This window comes from Grampus griseus (assembly GCF_964374135.1).
Source record: "Grampus griseus genome assembly, chromosome: 12".
NCBI lineage: Eukaryota > Metazoa > Chordata > Mammalia > Artiodactyla > Delphinidae > Grampus > Grampus griseus.
Window position 1 is genome coordinate 10,956,470 of NC_139006.1, and position 22,150 is coordinate 10,978,619.

A 22,150-nucleotide genomic window follows, 5' to 3' on the forward strand; every position below is an offset into this window, starting at 1 on the left:
TCTGTCTAGCCTATCAAAAGTTGCAGCATCTTTAGACTGTGAGAATGAAGGGTGAAATGTTATAAAAGTCAAGTCAAATATTTAAGTTAAACTGGCTGAAACATCGTTCATTCTTTTTAACCTTTTTTCCCTACTCTCTTAACACAGGCCACAAATGCTCACACCAATGAGGTTGTGGCAGTTAAGAAAATGTCCTACAGTGGGAAGCAGGCACATGAGGTATGTTAAAGACATTGTGTACCTAAACTGAGATAAGCAGGTTAATATGAAATTCACAGTAGAAACAAAGTTCTTTAAGCATTTCTTTATCACAGTTCTTTTTGTCCCTTCTTGTGGAGCATATAATAAACGTTCCTAATATTCTACCTCAGTCAACTATTTTGTGGAATAGAACATGGATTAGTGTAATGGATTTATTATAATATATTTGGTGATTGATTTAATTTATAGGTAATAAAACAAGAAATAACGCAAGTTTAAATTGCTTCTTTATGAATTAAACATTCTCTTTGTCCATTTAAAATAATGAAAAGACTATTTTATATGTATACTTGAAAATAAAATACTGTTTTCTGTTCAAAAATTATGATATTTTCTTTCTGACTTAAATAGAAATGGCAAGATATTCTTAAGGAGGTCAAATTTTTACGACAATTGAAGCATCCTAATACTATTGAATACAAAGGTTGTTACTTGAAAGAGCACACCGCTTGGGTAAGTAAGAGGACCTCTATTGTCTTTTTATTTTTTCCTATTAAAATTTTTTTCTTTTCCTTTTTTTCTATTATCTCTTTGGTCTGTAAAATTATCAGCCCATTTCTGTCCCATGTGATTTTTGTTTGTCAGTATTTACCATTTGTTACTTCAGAGTGTGCCATTATGGTATACATTCTGTAAGTTCAAGCATGACATCTAGTCTACAGGAAATTTTATTCTTAAACACTCAACAAGGAGAGAGTGAAAAGTTAACATCATTTTATAATGATTTATTTGCAAAAGTAAAAAGCAGTGCCTTTTATTCTCATCCTAGAATTTTTATCTTTGTCATTTCTCATCCCCTACTCCAATTCCCCCCAAATTTGGAATTATGCTTGATACTACCATCACTGTCTAAGTTTTTTACCAAACAGAGCCTGGATTATGATTAGTCTATCTTCTTACTATATTTTTATTTTACATGATTTTGTTTCTGATTTTAGGTTAGCACATTAGACATTGTCTAGAACAAGTAAATGCTATACCTTGTACTTTATGGGATTGCACATTCCAAGTTAAAGTATTCAATATCACTATCATTTATTGAATACTTACCAATATACAAGTCCTTTCCTGTACATGATCTCCAATTAGGGAATGGAATTTTTGTTCCCAGATAGAATATCAAAGGTTAAACATAAACCTTTCTGCTCAAGGAATTCTTAAGATATCTAGAGCCATTGCTTCTGTACTGAGCAGAAGAAATTAATAAGAGGAGTATCTCATTCTATGGAAATCAGTTCTCTGGCAATCTCAGCTGTCTTGAAGGAGTCAAGAAAGGGATTTTGAGCAGGCAGAATAAATGTTACAAAATCAAGTGCTAGATATCATGTGTTTCAAAACTTCAGAAAATCCTCCGAGCTCTTATTTGAAGCCTGTTTACTCTTAGATTACATAGAATGCTAATAAGTTTGGTTACCTAGTGTTTGTCTATAAGGATTTGATAGGCTAATTAGAAGGAACTCACAGAACTAAAGCTGCTGGAGACATGCATACAAATAGCCATAACTAATTTGACCTGAAGGAAGAAGTTGGGGAAGTTAGAAAGCAGACCTAACAATTTAAAAGCAGAGCAACTAGAGCTGATAATTGTCAAGGGCAAACGGCCAGCCACAGCTCAGGTGCCCTTGTGTTATGGAATAATTGGGAAAAGAATATTTGGCACAGAAATACAGAGTTAACATGTAATTTTAAAAATAGACCCATAACTATAAACATACTCTAGTCGGTTCTAAAGTTCTATGTTCATTTTCCTTATACTCAGTTTAAGGAAATTATATGTTTGTATTAATTTACATAATTTAAGAAATCAGAGGAAATTCCCTGCCGGTCCAGTGGTTAGTACTCCGTGCTTTCACTGCTGAGGGCCCAGGTTCCATCCCTGGTCAGGGAACTAAGATCTTGCAAGCTGTACAGCGCAGTCAAAAGAATAAATAAACAAATAAAAAAAATTTTTAATTATAAAAATTAAAATAAAAGAAATTAGAAAACTGAGTAATACAGTTGAGAAATGTTTCCATCAAAACTGATTAAAAATATTGTTTGTCAATTATACCTTAATAAAGCTGAAGAAAAAAGAAAAATAGTGCACCTAAAAGGCTAATGTTCATTATAATATTCACTTATGTGGACGCTTTCATTTCACAATAAGAAGTAAAATTAATGTTTCTGAATCTGCTTACTTTTTTTAAATAATAAATTTATTTATTTTTGGCTGCATTGGGTCTTCGTTGCTGTGCATGGGCTGTTCTCTAGTTGCAGCGAGCGGGGGCTACTCTTTGTTGCGGTGCACAGGCTTCTCATTGCCGTGGCTTCTCTTGTTGCAGAGCATGGACTCTAGGCACGCGAACTTCAGTAGTTGTGGCACGCGGGCTCTAGAGAGCAGGCTCAGTAGTTGTGGCGCACAGGCTTAGTTGCTGTGTGGCATGTGGGATCTTCCCAGACCAGGTCTCCTGCATTGGCAGGCGGATTCTTAACCACTGCGCCACCAGGGAAGCCCTGAATCTGCTTACTTTTAATATAAAGCAGAAAACTATAATAAAGTTTCTAAGCTTTAAAGTTTCTCATATTGTTTTAGATTATTCCAGAAATGGAATAATTTTTATACATTATGTATATTTAATTACATCTATAAATATATAATAAATTTAATAAAGTAGATGTATGTCTTTATTATATATAATAATATATATGTATCATATATGATATATTGTGTACCTTGCTACTGGAATAAATTCAGAAGAATATAAGATGTGTATGTTATGTTATGTACAATTATATATTATAATAATATATGACATATAATAATATATAATATTATATCTCATATCCTTCTAAAATATTCCAGTAATGCAGGGTACATAATACATAAATGTTTTCACATTAATTTTTTTTAATGAAGGAACCAATATGTTAATAGTAGTTGTGTCTATGTGATTATAGGAAATTTGTATTTCATAAGAAGCATGTTGTGTTTTTTTAGAATAACAAAATAATAATTTGTAGGTGTGTGTGTGCTTGTGTGTATATGTGTGGAGATTGGTCACTGAGCACTCCACTTCTGACCTTGGCTATAAATCAGTAGTAATCTGGAATGCCTAAAATATCTAAGATGAGAGTAAAGAAAGAGTTTTCTCATTTTTGCTTTTCACAAGCCTCCCAACATTGCAGAGCCAATAAATATCAATATTAATGTAATAGTATTGTTCTAGAAATATTTTAAGATATAAATTGAAATATTCCATCTCTCAGGAATTCAAGCTAATGTAATAATACATAGCAGGATACTTTTTTTTTTTTTTTTTGCGCGGTACGCGGGCCTCTCACCGTTGCGGCCTCTCCCGCTGCGGAGCACAGGCTCTGGACGCGCAGGCTCAGTGGCCATGATTCATGGGCCCAGCCGCTCTGCGGCATGTGGGATCTTCCCAGACCGGGGCACGAACCCGTGTCCCCTGCATGGGCAGGCGGACTCTCAACCACTGCACCACCAGGGAAGCCCCAGGATACATCTTTAGATTGAGTTCTAACCAGTGTTTTCTTGTTTAGAACTTTTCAATTTTATTTTATTTTATTTTATATTTTGGCTGCATTGGGTCTTAGTTGTGGCACACGGGATCTTCACTGAGGCATGCAGGATCTTTCATTGCAGCGCGTGGGCTTCTCTCTAGTTGTGGCGTGCGGGTTTTCTCTCTGTAGTTGTGGCACGTGGACTCCAGGGCTCAAGGGCTCTAGTTGAGGTGCGCAAGAGCTTAGTTGCCCTGCAGCATGTGGGATCTTAGTTCCCCGACCAGGGATCAAACCCATGTTCCCTGCATTGGTAGGTGGATTCTTCACCACTGGACCACCAGGGAAGTCCCAGAACTTTTTAAAATGTGAAAGTAGGGAATTTACTGCTTACTTGTTTGTATTATTTAACTAATAATTTCTAGTATAGATTTTACTGGCTCATTTATTTGGTTGCCACTTTCCAAGTTACAAAATTTAATTTATACTCCAACCTAGGCACCTTAAATCCTTAAATATAATCCCCATATTGTCTTAGACCAATTCCAGTTTCAAATAGGAAATAACAAAAACAGAAATTCCGATTTCAAATAGGAAATAACAATAACAGGTTCAGATGAATCAGAATATTTATTCTCCTAGTATTCTTAGTTCCTTGGTTAGTTGGTTGGTTTTAGCAGTTTCTTATTAACCTACATTATTCTGGTTATTATTTCAATCTGTTACAGTTGGTGATGGAATATTGCTTAGGCTCAGCCTCTGATTTGTTAGAAGGTAAGGATAAAAGCACTATCCCCTTCTTTTTTACCTTGACCAGAATGTTGTCTACTCCTGTATTAAAGCACACCTTGGGCAAACTAAATGGTTAATGACTTAGACTTAAGGGTTATGTGGATAAGCCATGCAGACTCTGTCTCTGCCGTGTCACTGAAAATATCTGAGTAATGATTAGCAGCCCTCCTGCTGTTTTAATTCATGGCCCATCCAGGGCAGGTACTATTAAAATGTTTGGGTTGTGTGATGTAGTATGTGTAGCTAAAAACATCAAATTCATGTGTATGTATGAAACAGAGGTAGATGGTATTGGTATCCAAATTATATTGATATTTAACCCTTTCACATCTCTTGACTGACCCAGTTCTCCTCTGCAGACGCTGTTATAATCAGAGACTGAGTTAAAATTTACATTAAAAAAAAAACTTCCTTATATTATCCATGATCTCTGAATAGAAATTGCTTATTAGCTGCTTTCACAAATAATGAAAACCTGTAGTTAGAAGGGGTACTTATACATGCTTGCGGCAGAGGAGAATAATGCAACCTAAAACACTCTAGGCACTTAAAATGTCAGAGGGCCTTGTAGATTTGGGCCTGACCAGTTGGAATCAGTGTGGCTTTGACTTGCAACTGACAAGTAAATTAACAATTGTTGCAGTGATTATCAGGCTTTGTTTTATTTTATTTTGAAGGGGTTTGTTTGTTTTTATGCTTCAGTTTCCTGTTATCTGGTTATTTATTGTTATTCTATAGAAAATATATATCCTATGTATTTAGGTGAACGTGTTCCCAAATTGTCATTTAAGAAAAAGTATATAATTCAGCCTGCTATAGCTGTATAATATAATAAAAATAGGAATGAAACTGATCATCTATTCCTGGCTTTTTTTTTTTTTTTTCTCAGTTCATAAAAAACCACTTCAGGAAGTGGAGATCGCTGCCATTACTCACGGTGCCTTGCAGGGGCTAGCCTACCTACATTCTCATGCATTGATTCATAGGTAAGATTAGAGGCCAGTTACATTTTCATTTCAGTTACAGGACAGTCTGTTCAAGGAACCTTGAAAATTAGTGCATGCTCCAATTTTTAGGGTGCCTAAGAATTTATGGGAAGCAAATAGATTGCTGCTGCTTCTGGATGTAAAGAGTAAAGTTGCCCGGATTTAGTTCCTATCTCTTGGTCTCTCGCATATAACCACAAAGACTTATATCATCTCTGTTCTGTAGGTAACTATTCTCCAGGCATAGTGTTGCAGGGAAATTTGAAGAAGAGCCCAGCAACCTTTTGATACTGTCAAGAAAAAAAGGAAAGAAAATTAGCCTTCCTTGCATATATTTATTTCCTAGCTGAGTTCTTCTCCCTTTCCTGTTGCAAATAACAAATCAATCTCATGTAAATATATGCTGTTTTATCAATTTTACTTTTTTTGCATTTCTTTAGTCCATATAGATATTTAGGAAGGTATTATTGTCTTCATTTTGGTAGATGAAGAAACTGAGACTTAAAAAGATTTAAATAACTTGCCCATAGTTTCCTAGCATTTATGTAATAAAGATTGAAACTCAGATTTTCTAACTCCTAATCCAAGGCTTCCCTCTAAATTACATTTTCTTTATCACAGCCCCACTCTCCTCTTTCCAACCTACTTCCCATCACTAACTTCTTAACAAAGATGTTGTTACCAATTTTTCCTTCTCTCAGTAAAGAACTTCTAGTACTGTTACTTTAATGAATGGTGACCAAGTAGTGGAATATGAGGTAGGCATAAAGGACCTGAGATGGCTCAAAAACAGAAGAAAAAAAATTTTACATTTACTAGGAAGAAATGAAACTATTAAGTCATAGGTTCCCCTTTTGCTTCTGTTTTAATCGTCCTAGAGTAACCATCACAGTTACTGGTACATACCACAAAGCAGAACTCCCTCAAGATAGGCAGACCAAAATTCCTGCCATGAATTTGGCTTATTCATAAGGATGAAGAATGAACGTAACCATGTCTAATAAATATTGATAAAATTAATTTAACTGTAATTTACGGATTTGACAATTTTAAAGTATATATATGTATAAACTTTAAAGTGTATATCTATCTATCTTTGGTATTAAGATGTCATTACTGAATGCCAACTTGTTTATGACAGTTTTGCCTGCTCCTGTTTTAAAGGTCAGTTCAGGTTTCTGTGCCTTTATTACCTCAATTTTCACATTAATTTAATGTTTTATTCTATACTACACTTTATCTTTTTTAATAGGTAAAAAGAGTTGAAAAGCCAAAAAGCTTTTAAAGAATGCTCTTTATTTAAAAATAAACTCAGATTCTTATTGTTTTGATTTAAAAGGCAAGCCAGGGTTAGTGAAAAGATATTTTCTGTTGTACGAGAAATAAATAATGCTTTTTTTAGTTCTCTCTTCCAATGCCTAATGTCTTCATGAGGAAAGAAACTGAATTTTCAAGGGAAGATTTTTGGAAAAGTTATTTTGAGAGCATTTGAACCTTTCATTTTCAACTTAACATGTTTTCCTCATTCCCTCTGCTTTATCTTTCCATTGCCCATCAACGTACAATTCTTAGTTCCTAGTACTCATTACACCTCATGACTTTTTTAAAGAGAATAAGGAGTACGTCCACATCTTCTCATTCCAAATTTTCATACTGCAGATTAAATTTTTTTAAATCATGTTTTTTAAACTTTTTGCTGCATAAAATATCTAGTAGTTTTAGTAGTAACCACTTGAGATTCTTTGTAATAATACAATAGAAATGCAATTTCCTAACCCCTAATCCTTGTTTGTTTTGATCTTTCAGGGTCTTCTTTTTACTGTACAGTGTTATTTTTAAAATAACACCTTCTCTATAACATGTACTCTCAAATGCCTTAGAGTTGCAGTTACAATTAAAGGCAGAGAGAAAGGGTCACAGGCAAGAAAGAAAAGGTATGTGTGTAGTTGAGGTTTATTGGTAGGTAGTCGATACAGAGTCACTGAAGGTTTGTTTAGACTGACTCCAAAAATGTCATGAAATTTGGAAGAGAAAAAAAAAAGGCAGTTACAGATGGTGCCAATTTTCCCCAGCACAAGCAATACTGTTGGTGACTGGATTCAGCAACTAATATGATTTTGTAAGTGTAGCAACTGAGTAGGTTTCCTTGTCGGCCATGTCTGCCTTTTTTCTCATTGCATTCCCTCCCTCTAAAGAAAGCTCTACCTTTTAGTAATTACTATGACCTACCAGTAAGTACACCAAGGAATCTGGGCCCCCTTACAACATGCAGTAATCACTAAATCCCCTTCTGGCTATCTGAGCAAGGTTTTTTTTTTAATAAACTTTTTGTCTTATTAATTGCATGCTCTGACCTATTCCATAATCAAAATTGAAAAGTAATTTTCTAACCCTCTTATTTTTTCCTATAGGGATATTAAAGCAGGAAATATTCTTCTAACAGAGCCAGGTCAGGTGAAACTAGCTGATTTTGGATCTGCCTCAATGGCTTCTCCTGCCAACTCCTTCGTGGGCACACCTTACTGGTATGTGGAATTAAAAAACCTGACATAGTTTTAAAATATGTGTATATAAACAAGATGGACTCATAGCACTGGTTTTGTTTGTTTGTTTTTGACAGTGTCTCACCGTGTGTCTCAAATGAGATTTCATTAGGAAGGATAGAAAACTCACTAGCAAAAAAGAAACCCTCAGACTTAGTATAAAATTTCCAGTGACTTTAAATTGTTCAAATAAGGTTGATGTCACTGTGTGTAAACTGAGTAGGATTATCAACTCACTGACCAAGCTCAGGTTTTAGACTTCATTTGAAGTTTCTTTTGAACTTTTCTCTTCAGGCAGAGTCTCTAGGTGAGAACAAGGTAGTTTCTTTAACCTTCTGTAGCCAATGAGCATAAATTTTACCTTTCAATGAAAGAAATCCAGATTCTTGTTTCTGTTGAATTCTCTGATACTTTACCTCACTTGTCATTCTGACTTAAAGTTTCACCCCATTCTATTCAAGACTCCTTTCCTTCCTTTCATAGATACATTGGAATTTCACTGTACCTTGGAGAATGAATTATACCTCTGGAAAATTACTTGCCTACTAAAAAAAATCAGCTACTATTTGAATATTTTTCCACTGTCATCAAATAGTATCTATTAAGCAACTACTTACATACACTAATAGAGAACAAAGCATATTAAACTATATGGCCCTTACCCTCCTAATGAAAATCCATTACGGACAAACAAAATAATATCCATTATTATAGCCAGTTTATTTGTTTTTTAACTTGTAACATCTTTGAAATATCTGATTGTATTGCTTTATGTAATTGCATAAAGTATTCTTCATGTTGTTTAAAGTAGTTTATTTAAATGTTTCATACATATTAATCCTTTACCAATCTCTCTGAGGTAGCTAATAAAATTCTCTCCATATTATGGATGAGGAAACTGATATACAGAAAGGTTAAGTAACTTAGCCAAGACCAAAGGATAGTAAATGGTGGAACCATGATCTGGTGAAATATATTGTTTCATGTAAATCACTGAGTGTATTGTTTATATTTTGAATAGTGTTTTTTCAAATTATTTGTGTAAGAAAATTATAACTTTATCAGATAAAACTTAGAATATGCCCCAAACAGCTATTTTATTGAATCACTTTATCAGGTGAATTTTTTTAATTTGCAACTTGAGTTTTGTACATTATGTTTGGCAGGATGGCTCCAGAGGTGATCTTAGCTATGGATGAAGGACAGTATGATGGGAAAGTTGATATTTGGTCACTTGGGATCACTTGTATTGAAATGGGTGAGTAAAGAGTTGTTTTCATTGTACTTTTGAGAATCACTCCGTATTATGATTGTTAATTCACTTATCCAGTGATTATTTAATGAGTTACTGCTATATATGTGCTAGGCAATGTGAATTTACTATATTTTTTTCTATGCTTTGGTATAACATCATAAGATTGCTTTTCTCTGCTATATTAAGAAAAAGAGTTTTGAGCAGATATGGCAGCTAACAAATGTAAGAATATACAATAGTTAGAATTAATATTTGAAAAATATCCATTCTCCATAGCATGAGTGATGATATATGTCCTTCATAATAATATTCATTACTTAATTTACATTCCTATTTGTATAAGGGAAATCTGGAAAAGTAATAGCAGGCTTATCAAAGATTGGACTCTAAAAAGTAATAGCAAAAGTAATAGTAGGCTTATTAAAGATTGGACTCTAAAAACTGACATGGGACTTGTCACTGACATGGGACTTGTCACCACTGATGGCTCAGTGGTTAAGAATCCACCTGCCAATTCAGGGGACACGGATTCGAGCTCTGGTCTGGGAAGATCCCACATGCCACGGAGCAACTAAGCCCATGCACCACAACTACTGAGCCTGCGGTGTTAGAGCCCGCGAGCCACAGCTACTGAAGCCCGTGCTCCGCAACAAAGAGACGCCACCGCAGTGAGAAGCCCACTCACCGCAATGAAGAGTAGCCCTGCTCGCGGCTCTAAGCTCGCGCAGCAACGAAGACCCAACAGAGCCAAAAATAAAATGAGTAAAAACTAACCTATATAGAGAGCAACCCCAGAGAAAACTTCATATTAGGGGATACCCCCAGCTTTAAAGTTGTCCTCCAAATATTGTTGCAATTATCTAAAATTGTCTAACATACCACAGAATCTCAATCCTCTGGTTGCATATTTTGAACTTTAGTATAACTTAAAGTTACCATTATCCATTGGTATACTGGTAATTTTAACCAATGACCCCCCTGGGGGGCGAGGGGAAGCATTTTGTAGCATTTGCCAAATTCTGTGGTGTAAGTATCCCCACCATAGCCAATTTCACGTTATCAGTTTGAATCACTAAGTGTGGAGTTGGAGAAAGGTATGCACAGCTAACCTTCGAAAGCCAGTGTGAGCTGGCTCCAGCACAACAGTGCCTTTATTTAGATTTTTTATTTAAAATTTATATAAATATGTCTAGTTTTTTAACAATCCATTTTAAAAATTTCTTTGTCGAGCTTTAAAATTTGTTTAATTTCTTCTATGTTGTTTAATATAGGGTTTTTTTGTTTAATTTCTTCTATATTGTTATCCAAATTTGTCCTAAGGATTTCTAAGTTCAGTTTGATTCTCAGAGTATAGTTTTCTCTTTCCCTAAAATGTTTGGCCTACAGAGATGACTTGGGATATGTTTGTATTGCATTTCCAGTTGCTTCATTGACCTCTTCCAACAAAGAAACATATGATAAAGATACACAATTCGTCTTTTTTTTTAAAAACTAAAGAGATGTTAGTAAAGAAAACAAAAATTCAAGGAGGAAACAGAATACTTACTTAATTTTTTAAAATAAGTAACATTCATGTGTTTTGTAAATCAAAAAATATAAAAAGATAGGCAGTGAAAGGACTTCTTCTACCCCTGGCCCTATTCATACAATTCCTTCCCCACCCCTGTGAACACGCACAGGGAACCTCTGTTATTAATTTCTTGTATATCCTTCCAGAGTTTCTTTACAAATATGTATATTTTTATATATATTATATATATGTATATATGTATATATGTATTTATTTATTGTGTGTGTGTGTGTGTGTATTTATAATATATAACCTTCCATATCCGTGCCTTCCACATCCATGGATTCAACCAACTGCACATCAAAAATATTTGGTAAAAAAAAAATTCTGGAAAGTTCCGCAAAGCAAAACTTGCATTTGCCATTCTTTGGGCAGCTATTTACATTGTATTTACAACTATTTACATGACATTTACATTGTATCAGGTATTATAAGTAATCTAGAGGTGATTATATGGGAGGATATGATTAGGTTATATGCAAAAACTATGGCATTTTATATAAGGGACTTAAGCATCCACAAATATTGTATTCTGGGGCAGGCTGGGGCAGTCCTGGAACCAGTCCCCAACAGTTACTGAGGGCCGACTCTAGAAATATGTATATATGCTTACTATATTCCCTTTTACTCCTAAATTAACATATACAATTGGTTCTATACTTTGATTTTTCACTTAATACCATCTTGGATCACTGTTTTATATTAGTAACTTAGACACTTTTTCATTTTTTACTGACACTATGTTATTCCATTATATGGATATACCATGGTTTATTTGACTGGTCCTCTATTAATGGATATTGAGGTGGTAGATTTCTTTTTTAGTTTCTGATATTGTGTTATTCTCTGTTTCATACGGAACAAATTCATCTTATTAACACTGATTTCGGGGGGCACTCTGCAGAAATATTCGCATACTTTTAAAAGGATTCATGACAAACTTCCAGAAATATTTTGTAGAATTTGACAAAGGTAGCCCTAAAATTCATAGAGCCAAAACCAGTCAAGACAATTCTGAAGAAACAGAATTTGGACAGAAGAGTCACTATACCACAGTCCAAACCATAATAATTAAATCAATATGGTCAATAGAACAGACTAGAATGCCTAGAAACAGACTCATCTATAAGTCAGATTTTGGTATAAGACAAAGAAGACATTAAAGATGAGCGGTGAAAGGATGGCCTCTTTGATTAATAATATGAGACAATTTGTTAATTATATGATAAAAGCCAAAATTAAATTTCTAGCAGATGCCATACACAAAAATAAATTCCAGATTTTAGTTAAATACTCAAAAGTAAAACTTTAAAACTTTTAGGAAAAGATCCTTTATGCCTCAGTTTCTTTACCTATAATATAGAGATAACAATCCCATGAAGTAAGTGCTATTATAATGAAGATTAAAGAATTAATGAATATAAAGTACTTAAAACCTGGCCTGGCATGTAATGAGCACTATGTAAGTATAATTAATATTATATTATTCTAGGAGTATACCTTTATGGGTATAGGGAAGAATTTTTCTAAACAATATTTAAAAAATAATGACAAATATGATAACTATTAGTACTTTAAAATATAAAGCTATATAAAACACAAAAATTAAAAGGTAAGCATAGACTGATAGAAAGTAGTTGAAACATATCTACCCAACAGAGTATTGGCCCAGAATTTATAAAGAACTCTCACAATTTCTTTACCAAAAAGAAAAAGATAAATAGCCAGTAGAAAAATGGGCATGAATATGATCAAGCGATTAACATTGAAAAGAAGACCTAAATGGACAACAAGCATCAGAAGATACTCTGCATCATTAGTAATCAGGGAAATGCAAGTTAAAACTATTTCACATCAGACTGGTAAATTTTTTTTTAAGTCGAAAGTTAATAAATTTGGAGAAGCTGCTAAAGAAACAGGAACTCTCATACACTATTGATAAGAATGTAAATTGGTATAAACATTTTGGAGGGCAAGTTGGCAGCATCTGGTAATAGGGATGTCAATTGGTATAACACTTTGAAGGGCAAGTTGGCAGCATCTGGTAAGGATGATGAGGAGGAGTGTCAGTGACTCAACATTTCACTTCTAAGTATACACTTTAGAAATTTTATGCACGTACACTGGAACATGTGTGAGGCTGCAACCTTGTTTGTAGAAGCAAGAAATGGTGGAAACAACCAAATTCTTATGATGAGCTGGATCTACATGTATCATCATGGATAAATCTCAAATCATAACATTGAATAGTTAATGAACAAAGTCACTGAAGTTTAGGTACAGTACGATGCCAATTATGAAAGCTTTATAAACAATTTTATATATTATTTATGAGCATATATATACTAATAAAACATAACATAGATGTAAGAGATACCATCTCAGAACAGTAAACTCTGGAGGGCAGAAGAGGAATAGTTATATCTCACTTTTTTTTAGAAGAAAATATCTGAAACAAATATGACAAAATAATGTTAAATCTAAGCAGTAGGTGTCTGTTATAATACTATGCAAATTTTTATGTATTTCAAATATCAAATTAACTTTTTTAAAATTAGAAATAAATGTACATTCCTTTGGTTTGAAAAAAAAAAAGAAACTATTCTCTGTGTAGCATGGAGTTAGCAATTAGACACCCTGGATTTGAATCTTGGCTTTACCAGCACTTAGCTGGCAGGACAGTTATGTGTGGCTGCATATAACACCAGCAGGCATTCTCATAGTCTAGGATGTGAATGACACCTTCTGGGGTTGTGTAACGTGTTGATTCTGACGATGAGACCTTGGACAATTTTCTAAACTTCCCTAAGCCTCAGTTTTCTCATCTAAATGAAAATAACAATACATATAGCATAGGTATTGTCAGACTTCAATGAGATAACATATGTAAAGTGTTTAACATAGTGCTTGGCATATATCAATGCTCAAAACAGCTGACTGCATTCATATGTAGGATTATTCCTATTTTTGTCATTTATATTCTAAAGTGAACCAAAATTTTACTGCAACTGTAATAGCAACTCCTCAGTTACAACACTTTAAAGGGATGTCCCTGGAGTTGAACCTTACAACTAATTAGTGCCCACCCATTGTCTCAGAAAGATTTTTTACCGAAATTTTTCTAAAATATAACATGGATTCTGCCCTTCCCAACCTAATTAAATAGAGCAAACAACACACGCCCTTTTATGATGATTCAGCATTGTCATCACATCAGTTTTTGTACTATGTAGATGTAGTAATGACTGGAGTTTCAAACAGCAGTCGACATTGGTAAAATAGGTGCAGATCCCAGGAGGTACCTTAGTATTTCCTCTCTTGAGACAGGAGAGGAAATGTGCTTAATTTCTGATTTTATCATTTTATAAAAAGGAATTGAAATATATATAACAAAATGCTCTCTATATCAGCCTAACTTTGATTGCCTTTTATAAAATGATTTACTGAATCAAAGAACAGAGTAGCCTTCTCCCAAATTGTCTTATCCTCCACAACAGCTAGTCCTTCAAATTGATAGATGATAGTATTAAGTTATGCCTAAGAGCACAGACTATAGTCAGATAAACTTGAGTACTAATTCCAGCTCTGCCATTTTTTAGTTGTATGACTTTGGTCAAGTTATTTTAACTGTCTATGAAATTTGCATAATAAGATCCCCTACCGTATGGGGATTGTCTGGATTAAATGAAAATGTGGACATAAAGTGCTTATTATTACATCTGGTGTATAGTATGTGTTCAGTAAATGTTAGGCATCATCAGCACAATCCTAGTATATATCATATCTTATCAAATTTTTAATTTACATTTTAACATCTCTTTAAACTGGGAGGTATTTTACAGGCAACAGCATTTTATGATCATAATTGGCAGCATTTTGTTCTGAGTTATACATAAAATAGTGGTACATCTTAAATTGCGATGCATCTTGTTGTCAATGACATCTTAGATTCAGAGAAAGATGGTAGTACATGCTCAGTTAATATTCATAAAATAAAATTGTTACCAAGGACATTTAAATTCTCGGCAATTATTCAAACTTTATTATACTGGAAATGTAATAAACCATACAAGTACCTCTTTGACAGCTTTACTATACATCTCTATTTCCTTGGCATTAATCTTGTTAATGAACACATAAAAGAAGGGTATTTTTTTTTACATGAAAGATGATTAAACTGCTGCATATATAAACCTAAGCAATGATTTTTCTAAGTTTTCTGTATGTTTCAGGTTTAATGAAATTCCAGGTACAGACAGTATACTTTAAATTTTACTTTTAATGTTGAAATTACAATGAAAGTTGTGGATAGTGCCTGAATAATGTGTTGTCCCCTTTCCTTATGATATCTCTTCTATGACAGTGTATATATATATTTTAAACATCTTTATTGGAGTATAATTGCTTTACAATGGTGTGTTAGTTTCTGCTTTATAATAAAGTGACTCAATTATACATATACATATGTTCCCATATCTCTTCCCTCTTGCGTCTCCCTCCCTCCCACCCTCCCTATCCCACCCCTCTAGGTGTCACAAAGCACCGAGCTGATCTCCCTGTGCTATGTGGCTGCTTCCCACTAGCTATCTATTTTACATTTGATAGTGTATATATGTCCATGCCACTCTCTCACTTCATCCCAGCTTACCCTTCCCCCTCCCCGTGTCCTCAAGTCCATTCTCTCCGTCTGCATCTCTATTCCAGTCCTGCCCCTAGGTTCTTCAGAACCTTTTTTTTTTTTTTTTAGATTCCATATATATGTTATAACAGTGTATGTTTTTTAAAAGCCCCTAATCTGTACATTGAATCACTGAGGTGTCATTAGAAAGCAGGAAGATGATAATGCTGCTGGCACTCTCTCTCTTTCCTGGATCAAACTCCAAGGTCCCTAAGCGGTTAAACCTGCTTTACAAATTATCTTTTGATAAATTGATCTTCCGCTGAAAAACCTAGGTAAATTCATGCATCCTTGGAAGCTTCTTAGACATTGAAATTGTCCAGTCACCAGATATTTTATTTTTTGAGATTATTTCAAGAGGAGTTAATTTGACACTCTTCTGTTTAAGCTATAGACCCTTAGTTCACCAGCACAGACCATGGTAGAAGCTGGCAAATGGTTCATCAGCATTGACAGGGAATTGACTGTGTTCAGAAATGCATTCTCCAAGGGAAAAAAAGAAAAAAACATAAATGTTGTTTCATAGTACCTCTGCCTGGAATTTTCTTCTTCCACATTATTATTGGCACTCACTGTTTGTGTTAATAAATGAATGTAGTGATGGCTGTTGAGGCGACAGGGGTATATTTAGTCTTATAAAGCTTCTTCTTCCTTTTTTTTTTTCATATTGAAATACCAGTACTATCTATTATAAAATGCACAGAATAATTGAAGAGGCACTGAGGTCTAGTGAAAAGACAAGTCTTGGAGTCTTACAGGACTGGGTTGAAATCCCAATTTAGCCACTTACTGTGTGGCTTGGTTTCATTATTTAGACTAGCTTACCCCAGTTCCTTCTGTTGGGAAATTGAAGTAATAGTGCTTATCTTGACAAGCTGTTTTGAGAATTACGAATAACATACCATATGTAACATACCTAAAGTGAATGCCTGACATGTAATAGGAACTCAATAAGTGGTAGCAATTATTATTATCATTAATTATTACGGTTGTCAACCATATTTGTTCATAAGAAATCTGCCTTTTCATGAAGTGTTTATCCAAAGATGGGGTACTCTCTGATCTTCTTTATTAAAATAAAGCTCAGTCTAGGTGCTCTAATTTAGCATGAGCTTTGCCAAGCAGAGCAGTGTCCAAAGGTTTCTCTGAACCTTGATCTCATAAAACATACATGGAGCATTCAGAAAAAACTTGATCATTATCTTTAAATTAAATAAATCACTGTTTTTTTCTTTTAATTTAATTAATTCAGCTTTTTTATGCTTTCACCTTTTTCCTTTCTTTGGAGGTAAAATGGCTTACATATCACAAGGTAGCTTCAAAGCACTTCCGGTTCCTGTTCTGTTGCTTATCTAGAAGCTTCTATGCAGACTATTATATTCTACAGTAAAGGCTGACAAGCTTTCAGCTAAGGACCAGATAATAAGTGCTTTAGTCCTTTTAAGTCATATAATCTGTCATGACTACTCAACCCTGCTGTTGTAGCATGAAAGCAGCCATAGACAACACATTAATGAATGGACATGGCTGTGTTCCAATAAAACTTTACAAAAACAGGCTTCTAGGTGAATCTGACCCACAGGCCATAGTTTCCCAGCCCTTGCTCCATAGTATGCTGACTTAGCAATGAACCCTGTCACTATGGCTCAGAAGATTTATGTAGTACATCTAGCAAAGGACTTGAACATAGGTGAGGCCACCTGAAACTGATATTTAGCTAATGCTTCTCAGACCGTAGAGCTGTGTACTATATTTGGAATGCCTTTTTTCATGTGATTCTCTACTAGAGCTATTCCACCCATAGTGTGGCTGGCTGTCTTCCTGTCTTGTTCACAACAGGCTATCTGCCACTCACAGACCTCACATTCCTGCTCCAAATCCGCTACTGCCTTTCTTATTACTGTTGAATTGGGTTTTGTTGTTTTTGTTCCTTCATCCTCCCCTTTCTAAATTTCTATTTTCTTCTTTCTTTAGCTCCCCTTCCCTACTCTTTCTCCTGTGCAATTTCGTGTTCTTCTAAGCAGCTCGAATTGTATACCTTTTGCCAATGAGTGGGAGGGTTCCTATCCTTCTAATAGTGAGTGAAGCCATCACATAGTATCTTGATGTAAGCCCCAAGACTTAGTCACTCCTCAGTCATTTTTGTGACTTCTTGCTGCACAAAGATTCTTTGTTTGTTGACAGATTTTCTTCTTTGCCTTAATTTGCCTTACCTTCATTTACTTATCTAATAGGTATTTTGGGGCCACCCAAAATATATACCAGGTGTTGTGCTCAGCAGTGGGAACGCAAAGATGAGCATAATAGACATTGTTCCTCATGAAGTTTAGTAAACAGAACATACATTAAGTAAAGAATTACGTAAATAATTAGTTATGGTTGTGATAGGTGGTAGAAAGTTAAAATATAATTTGCAATGACAGAATCTAATGGGATACCTTTTCTTGAGAGGTCAGAGAAGGCTTCCCTGAGGAAATGATTGTAAGCATATAATAAGCCTTGAATAAATATTTATTAAATTAATGCAGAAATGCAACTATATTTAAGGTGAAACTGAAGGATTGGGAAGAATTAACCAGGTAAAGTTTAGGCAACAAAAGTGAGAGGGTAGTCCAGACAGAGGAAGCAACATGTGAACCAACCTGAGCTTGGTTCTTTCAGTGAAGCAACAGATGCATGAGAAGAGGGGGGAAACATTGATTCTCAAAATGAAGTGCTGGAGGTAGCCAGGGTCATGTTAGGAAAGACCAGGAGACTATGTTTAAAGCTCTAGACTTTGTCCTAAAAATCATGGGAATCCATTGATGGTAACATGATGAGTTCCTACTTCCACATGGTTCCAATATTTGAAGTTGTCAGAAGGCCATGCTCTAGAAACTTTCTAGAATCTACCTCCTGATAAATAAAATAAACCTGAGCCTTTTTTTTTCATCTTATACATTTGAAACAGGTATAAAATCCCTTTGTCCACACTGCAGCTTTCAAATTTCCACTTGTTAACAGTTCATGTCCCTATAATAGTGGTATCCATTTGGTGAGTGTAAAGTATCCTGTTGAGAAGTTAATAAACAATATTTGTGGAATCAGAGACTGTCACATTTCAAAAGTATCAGAGATCATTTAGTCAAGACTATGAGGGGCCCCTCCAGAGTATCACTGATAAATAAGTATAGTTGCCTTCTGCTGGAACTCTGCTAATAGCTTAAAGTTCACTGCTATCAACATTATTCATTGTGGGTTTTGGGGGGGGGGGTTGGTTTTTCTTTGCTTTAGCACTCTGGCTTTTCACAAGTTCTTCCTTCTATGAGTAAAAAATGTCTTCCCTGTTACTTTTTGTTCCCTGCCCTTAGTTCTTGTTATGTTTCTTAGAATTGCATAGAATAAACTGAATTCACCTTTTTTTTTTTTTTTTGCGGTATGCGGGCCCTCCCCACCGCTGCGGCCCCTCCCGTCGCGGAGCGCAGGCTCTGGACGCGAAGGCCCAGCGGCCATGGCCCACGGGGCCAGCCACTCCGGGGCATGCGGGATCCTCCCAGACGGGGGGCACGAACCCGCGTCCCCTGCATCGGCAGGCGGACTGCCAACCACTGCGCCACCAGGGAAGCCCTGAATTCACCTTTTTAAAAGTGGTTAAGAGGAGAATCTTTACTTAAAAACCAAGGTGCTCTGATGAAACCTGAGATCACATTATGAATTTTAAAGTGGTACTATATAAAGAATCCATTAGGATAAACACAGTAGAATGAGATAGTGATTTATCTTCTGTGACATAATAACTAATAAATAGCATAAAATTAACTGTACTCAGAACTAGAACCTTATTTCTTTGGTCAACAAATGGAGCACCTAATATTTGAATAATATCTTATTACATATGCCAGAGAATAAATAAAAGAATAAGAGTATTAGGGTTATAAGATCTTGCTCTTAGAGCTTATGATTTCTTTTGAGAGAAAAGATTTGTATGTTTATATAAATGCAATAGAGCACATGCCAAGTGAGCAGTCTACTAAAAGACAGCAATAGAAATTACAAACATGAGATCATGGTGGGCTGGGATGGAGTAAATCTTCTACTAAGAAGTATCTGATTCACTGAGTTTCTTCTTAGAAGGGGATGGACAAGACCTTGCTTACATTTATCCTTCTTTTCCTACCTCCTTTTTACCCTCTACCCTGACTTGTACCAGTTCATTAGCCTGGGTGTGCCTTCAAATGGTGTTTATTGAATTGAATTACTTTACCTCCCATACTGTGTTAGTGATGTTTAAGATGTTCCATTCCATCATTATCCCTTTTTTTCATTCTACTTCTCTGCTTTCTGAATTTTTTTCAATGAATACATATTTTTTATTTTAACTAAAACACACACACACGAAGATGTTCATACCTATTGTGGGAAAACAAAGTCCAGCCTTTTGAAGATACATGTGAAAAATAAGAAAACTTTTTTTTACTCTCTTGAAGTGGGTTCTGTTAGGAGCTTTTCCAGTGTACTTTAAGATGACCAGTAGCTTCTTCTAAATGGCTATCCTGAGCGACCTTAGAGATTAAAATAAGTGGATTATGTGGCATGAGGATAATAACGAGCTATTGATTTAGTGGCACAGCTTCGCTCATAGTTCCTTATTTCTCCATCTGCCTGATGCCTTGCAAGAACTGCTTTATCGTGTTTCTTTTCTTTCAGCGGAACGGAAGCCCCCTCTTTTCAACATGAATGCAATGAGTGCCTTATATCACATTGCCCAGAACGACTCCCCCACATTACAGTCTAAGGAATGGTAAGACTGAGCTGTTGCTTTAAATTTCTAAGAGAAATCACCATATGTATTTGGCACTTTCATTAAGTTACACTTTAAATATCTGACCTAGAAAGCATTTCATTCCTTCATTGTATGTTGTGATAACTGACACTGATGCTTTATAAGCCTGAACTTTCTACACACACACACACACACACACACACACACACACACACACACACACACATATTATATTTCTACCCTCACTATGGCTTCTACTGTGTTCTTAATGTGTGTAGGAATTGAAATTCTACTAGGTACATGCCCTGCTACCTTCCTAACCAGTCTAGTCTCTTAAGTCATGATGGTTTTGTATTGATCACCTCAGTCTTATCACTTCCTAGCAAGGATAAAGTATCCACTCTGATGTCATTAGTTTTCTAGTTGTCATTTTTTTTCTTTACTATATGTGTATTTAAATGTGTTGAGACAGAACACATACTATCTATTCAGAAGATATATTGTTCCTTGCTGAAAATTATGACATTTTGCTAACTATTGGGGCCACAGAGTTATAGAAAAAGGGCGATGTCAAAGAAGAGTAGACAAAATGGAATTTTCAAGAGAGAAAGTGTTTTCATCCAGAAAGCATATTCCTAGGTTCTCTGTCCCTTATGCTTCAAGTTTTACTACCTGGTTATAGGTTGTGGGTAATGGAAGAGTTACCAATTGGTCATGAAGAATATAGGCTTAAGACTTATGAGAGTTGTTATCTTTGGAGAGAAAAATGTACATAAAACCGTTGTATATAAATATAGTATTTTTCATTCTATGATATAACGATTTGACCTTGCTTATATGTTGACTAACTTGAAACTGTCCACATTCATTATCCAAAAGAATTAATTTTAGATACCTTAAACTTGAAAATGGTTCAGTTCTCCTGACATTCCAAAGTATTTTAATAAAAATCTCCTAAAATATAAAAATTTCCCTTGGATGAAAATTATTTAAAGTGATCAGTATGTTCTACAGACCCTGATTTTATTTTCTTTCAATGTATTTGCACACACAGGACAGACTCCTTTAGGAGATTTGTTGATTACTGCTTGCAGAAAATGCCTCAGGAAAGGCCAACATCAGTGGAACTATTACGGGTAATTTTTCAAGTTTATATTTGAGGAGGGGGATTTAAAGTCATGTTGTAGTGGAATATAGTAAATCATTCCCATGGCAGCTCATCATGACAAACTGGATTAGAATATACTGCCTTGTCATTTATCCAGAGATAGTAGCTAGGCATAGAAGTAGCAAGATACGTGCTATATGTTCCCCGTAGAAAGTTTTTCCCCCATCTTTTCCCCTTTTCTTTTTTCTCCCCCTTCTTTTTGCCTTGTGACAAAGAATATTTCTCCTTGCTTTGGTCATCGTTGTGATGTTCCTGTGACTGATATCTGCATGAACTTTAATGCAGTGTTTTCAGGACAGAGACTGCCAGTGGTTCGAATACCAACTCTGGGATTTCAGTTAGGTTGTTGTCAAATCATCAGGCAATGAAGATATGTGATAAACATATAAAACAGACATTTTCGTAGCATTGCATCACACATGTTAACTGCATTCATCTGACTTAAACATAGCATTTTTGGGCTTTCCTGGTGGCACAGTGGTTGAGAGTCCGCCTGCCGATGCAGGGGACACGGGTTCGTGCCCCGGTCCGGGAAGATCCCACATGCCGTGGAGCAGCTGGGCCTGTGAGCCATGGCCGCTGAGTCTGCGTGTCCGGAGCCTGTGCTCTGCAACAAAAGAGGCCACAACAGTGAGAG

At 35.2% G+C, this 22,150-nt stretch overlaps 1 protein-coding gene across 2 annotated transcripts in view; it reads left to right on the top strand.

The window, feature by feature from the left end:
* TAOK3 (TAO kinase 3) overlaps positions 1–22,150 on the top strand; it is a 187,182-nt gene that overhangs the window by 112,216 nt on the left and 52,816 nt on the right. For both annotated transcript variants that reach the window (XM_082668453.1, XM_082668454.1), the window contains 8 exons: positions 148–219; positions 613–714; positions 4,488–4,533; positions 5,441–5,537; positions 7,949–8,062; positions 9,247–9,338; positions 20,270–20,363; positions 21,400–21,481. In XM_082668453.1, coding sequence (XP_082524579.1) covers positions 148–219; positions 613–714; positions 4,488–4,533; positions 5,441–5,537; positions 7,949–8,062; positions 9,247–9,338; positions 20,270–20,363; positions 21,400–21,481 — 699 coding nt within the window. The remainder of the gene's footprint in view (positions 1–147; positions 220–612; positions 715–4,487; positions 4,534–5,440; positions 5,538–7,948; positions 8,063–9,246; positions 9,339–20,269; positions 20,364–21,399; positions 21,482–22,150) is intronic.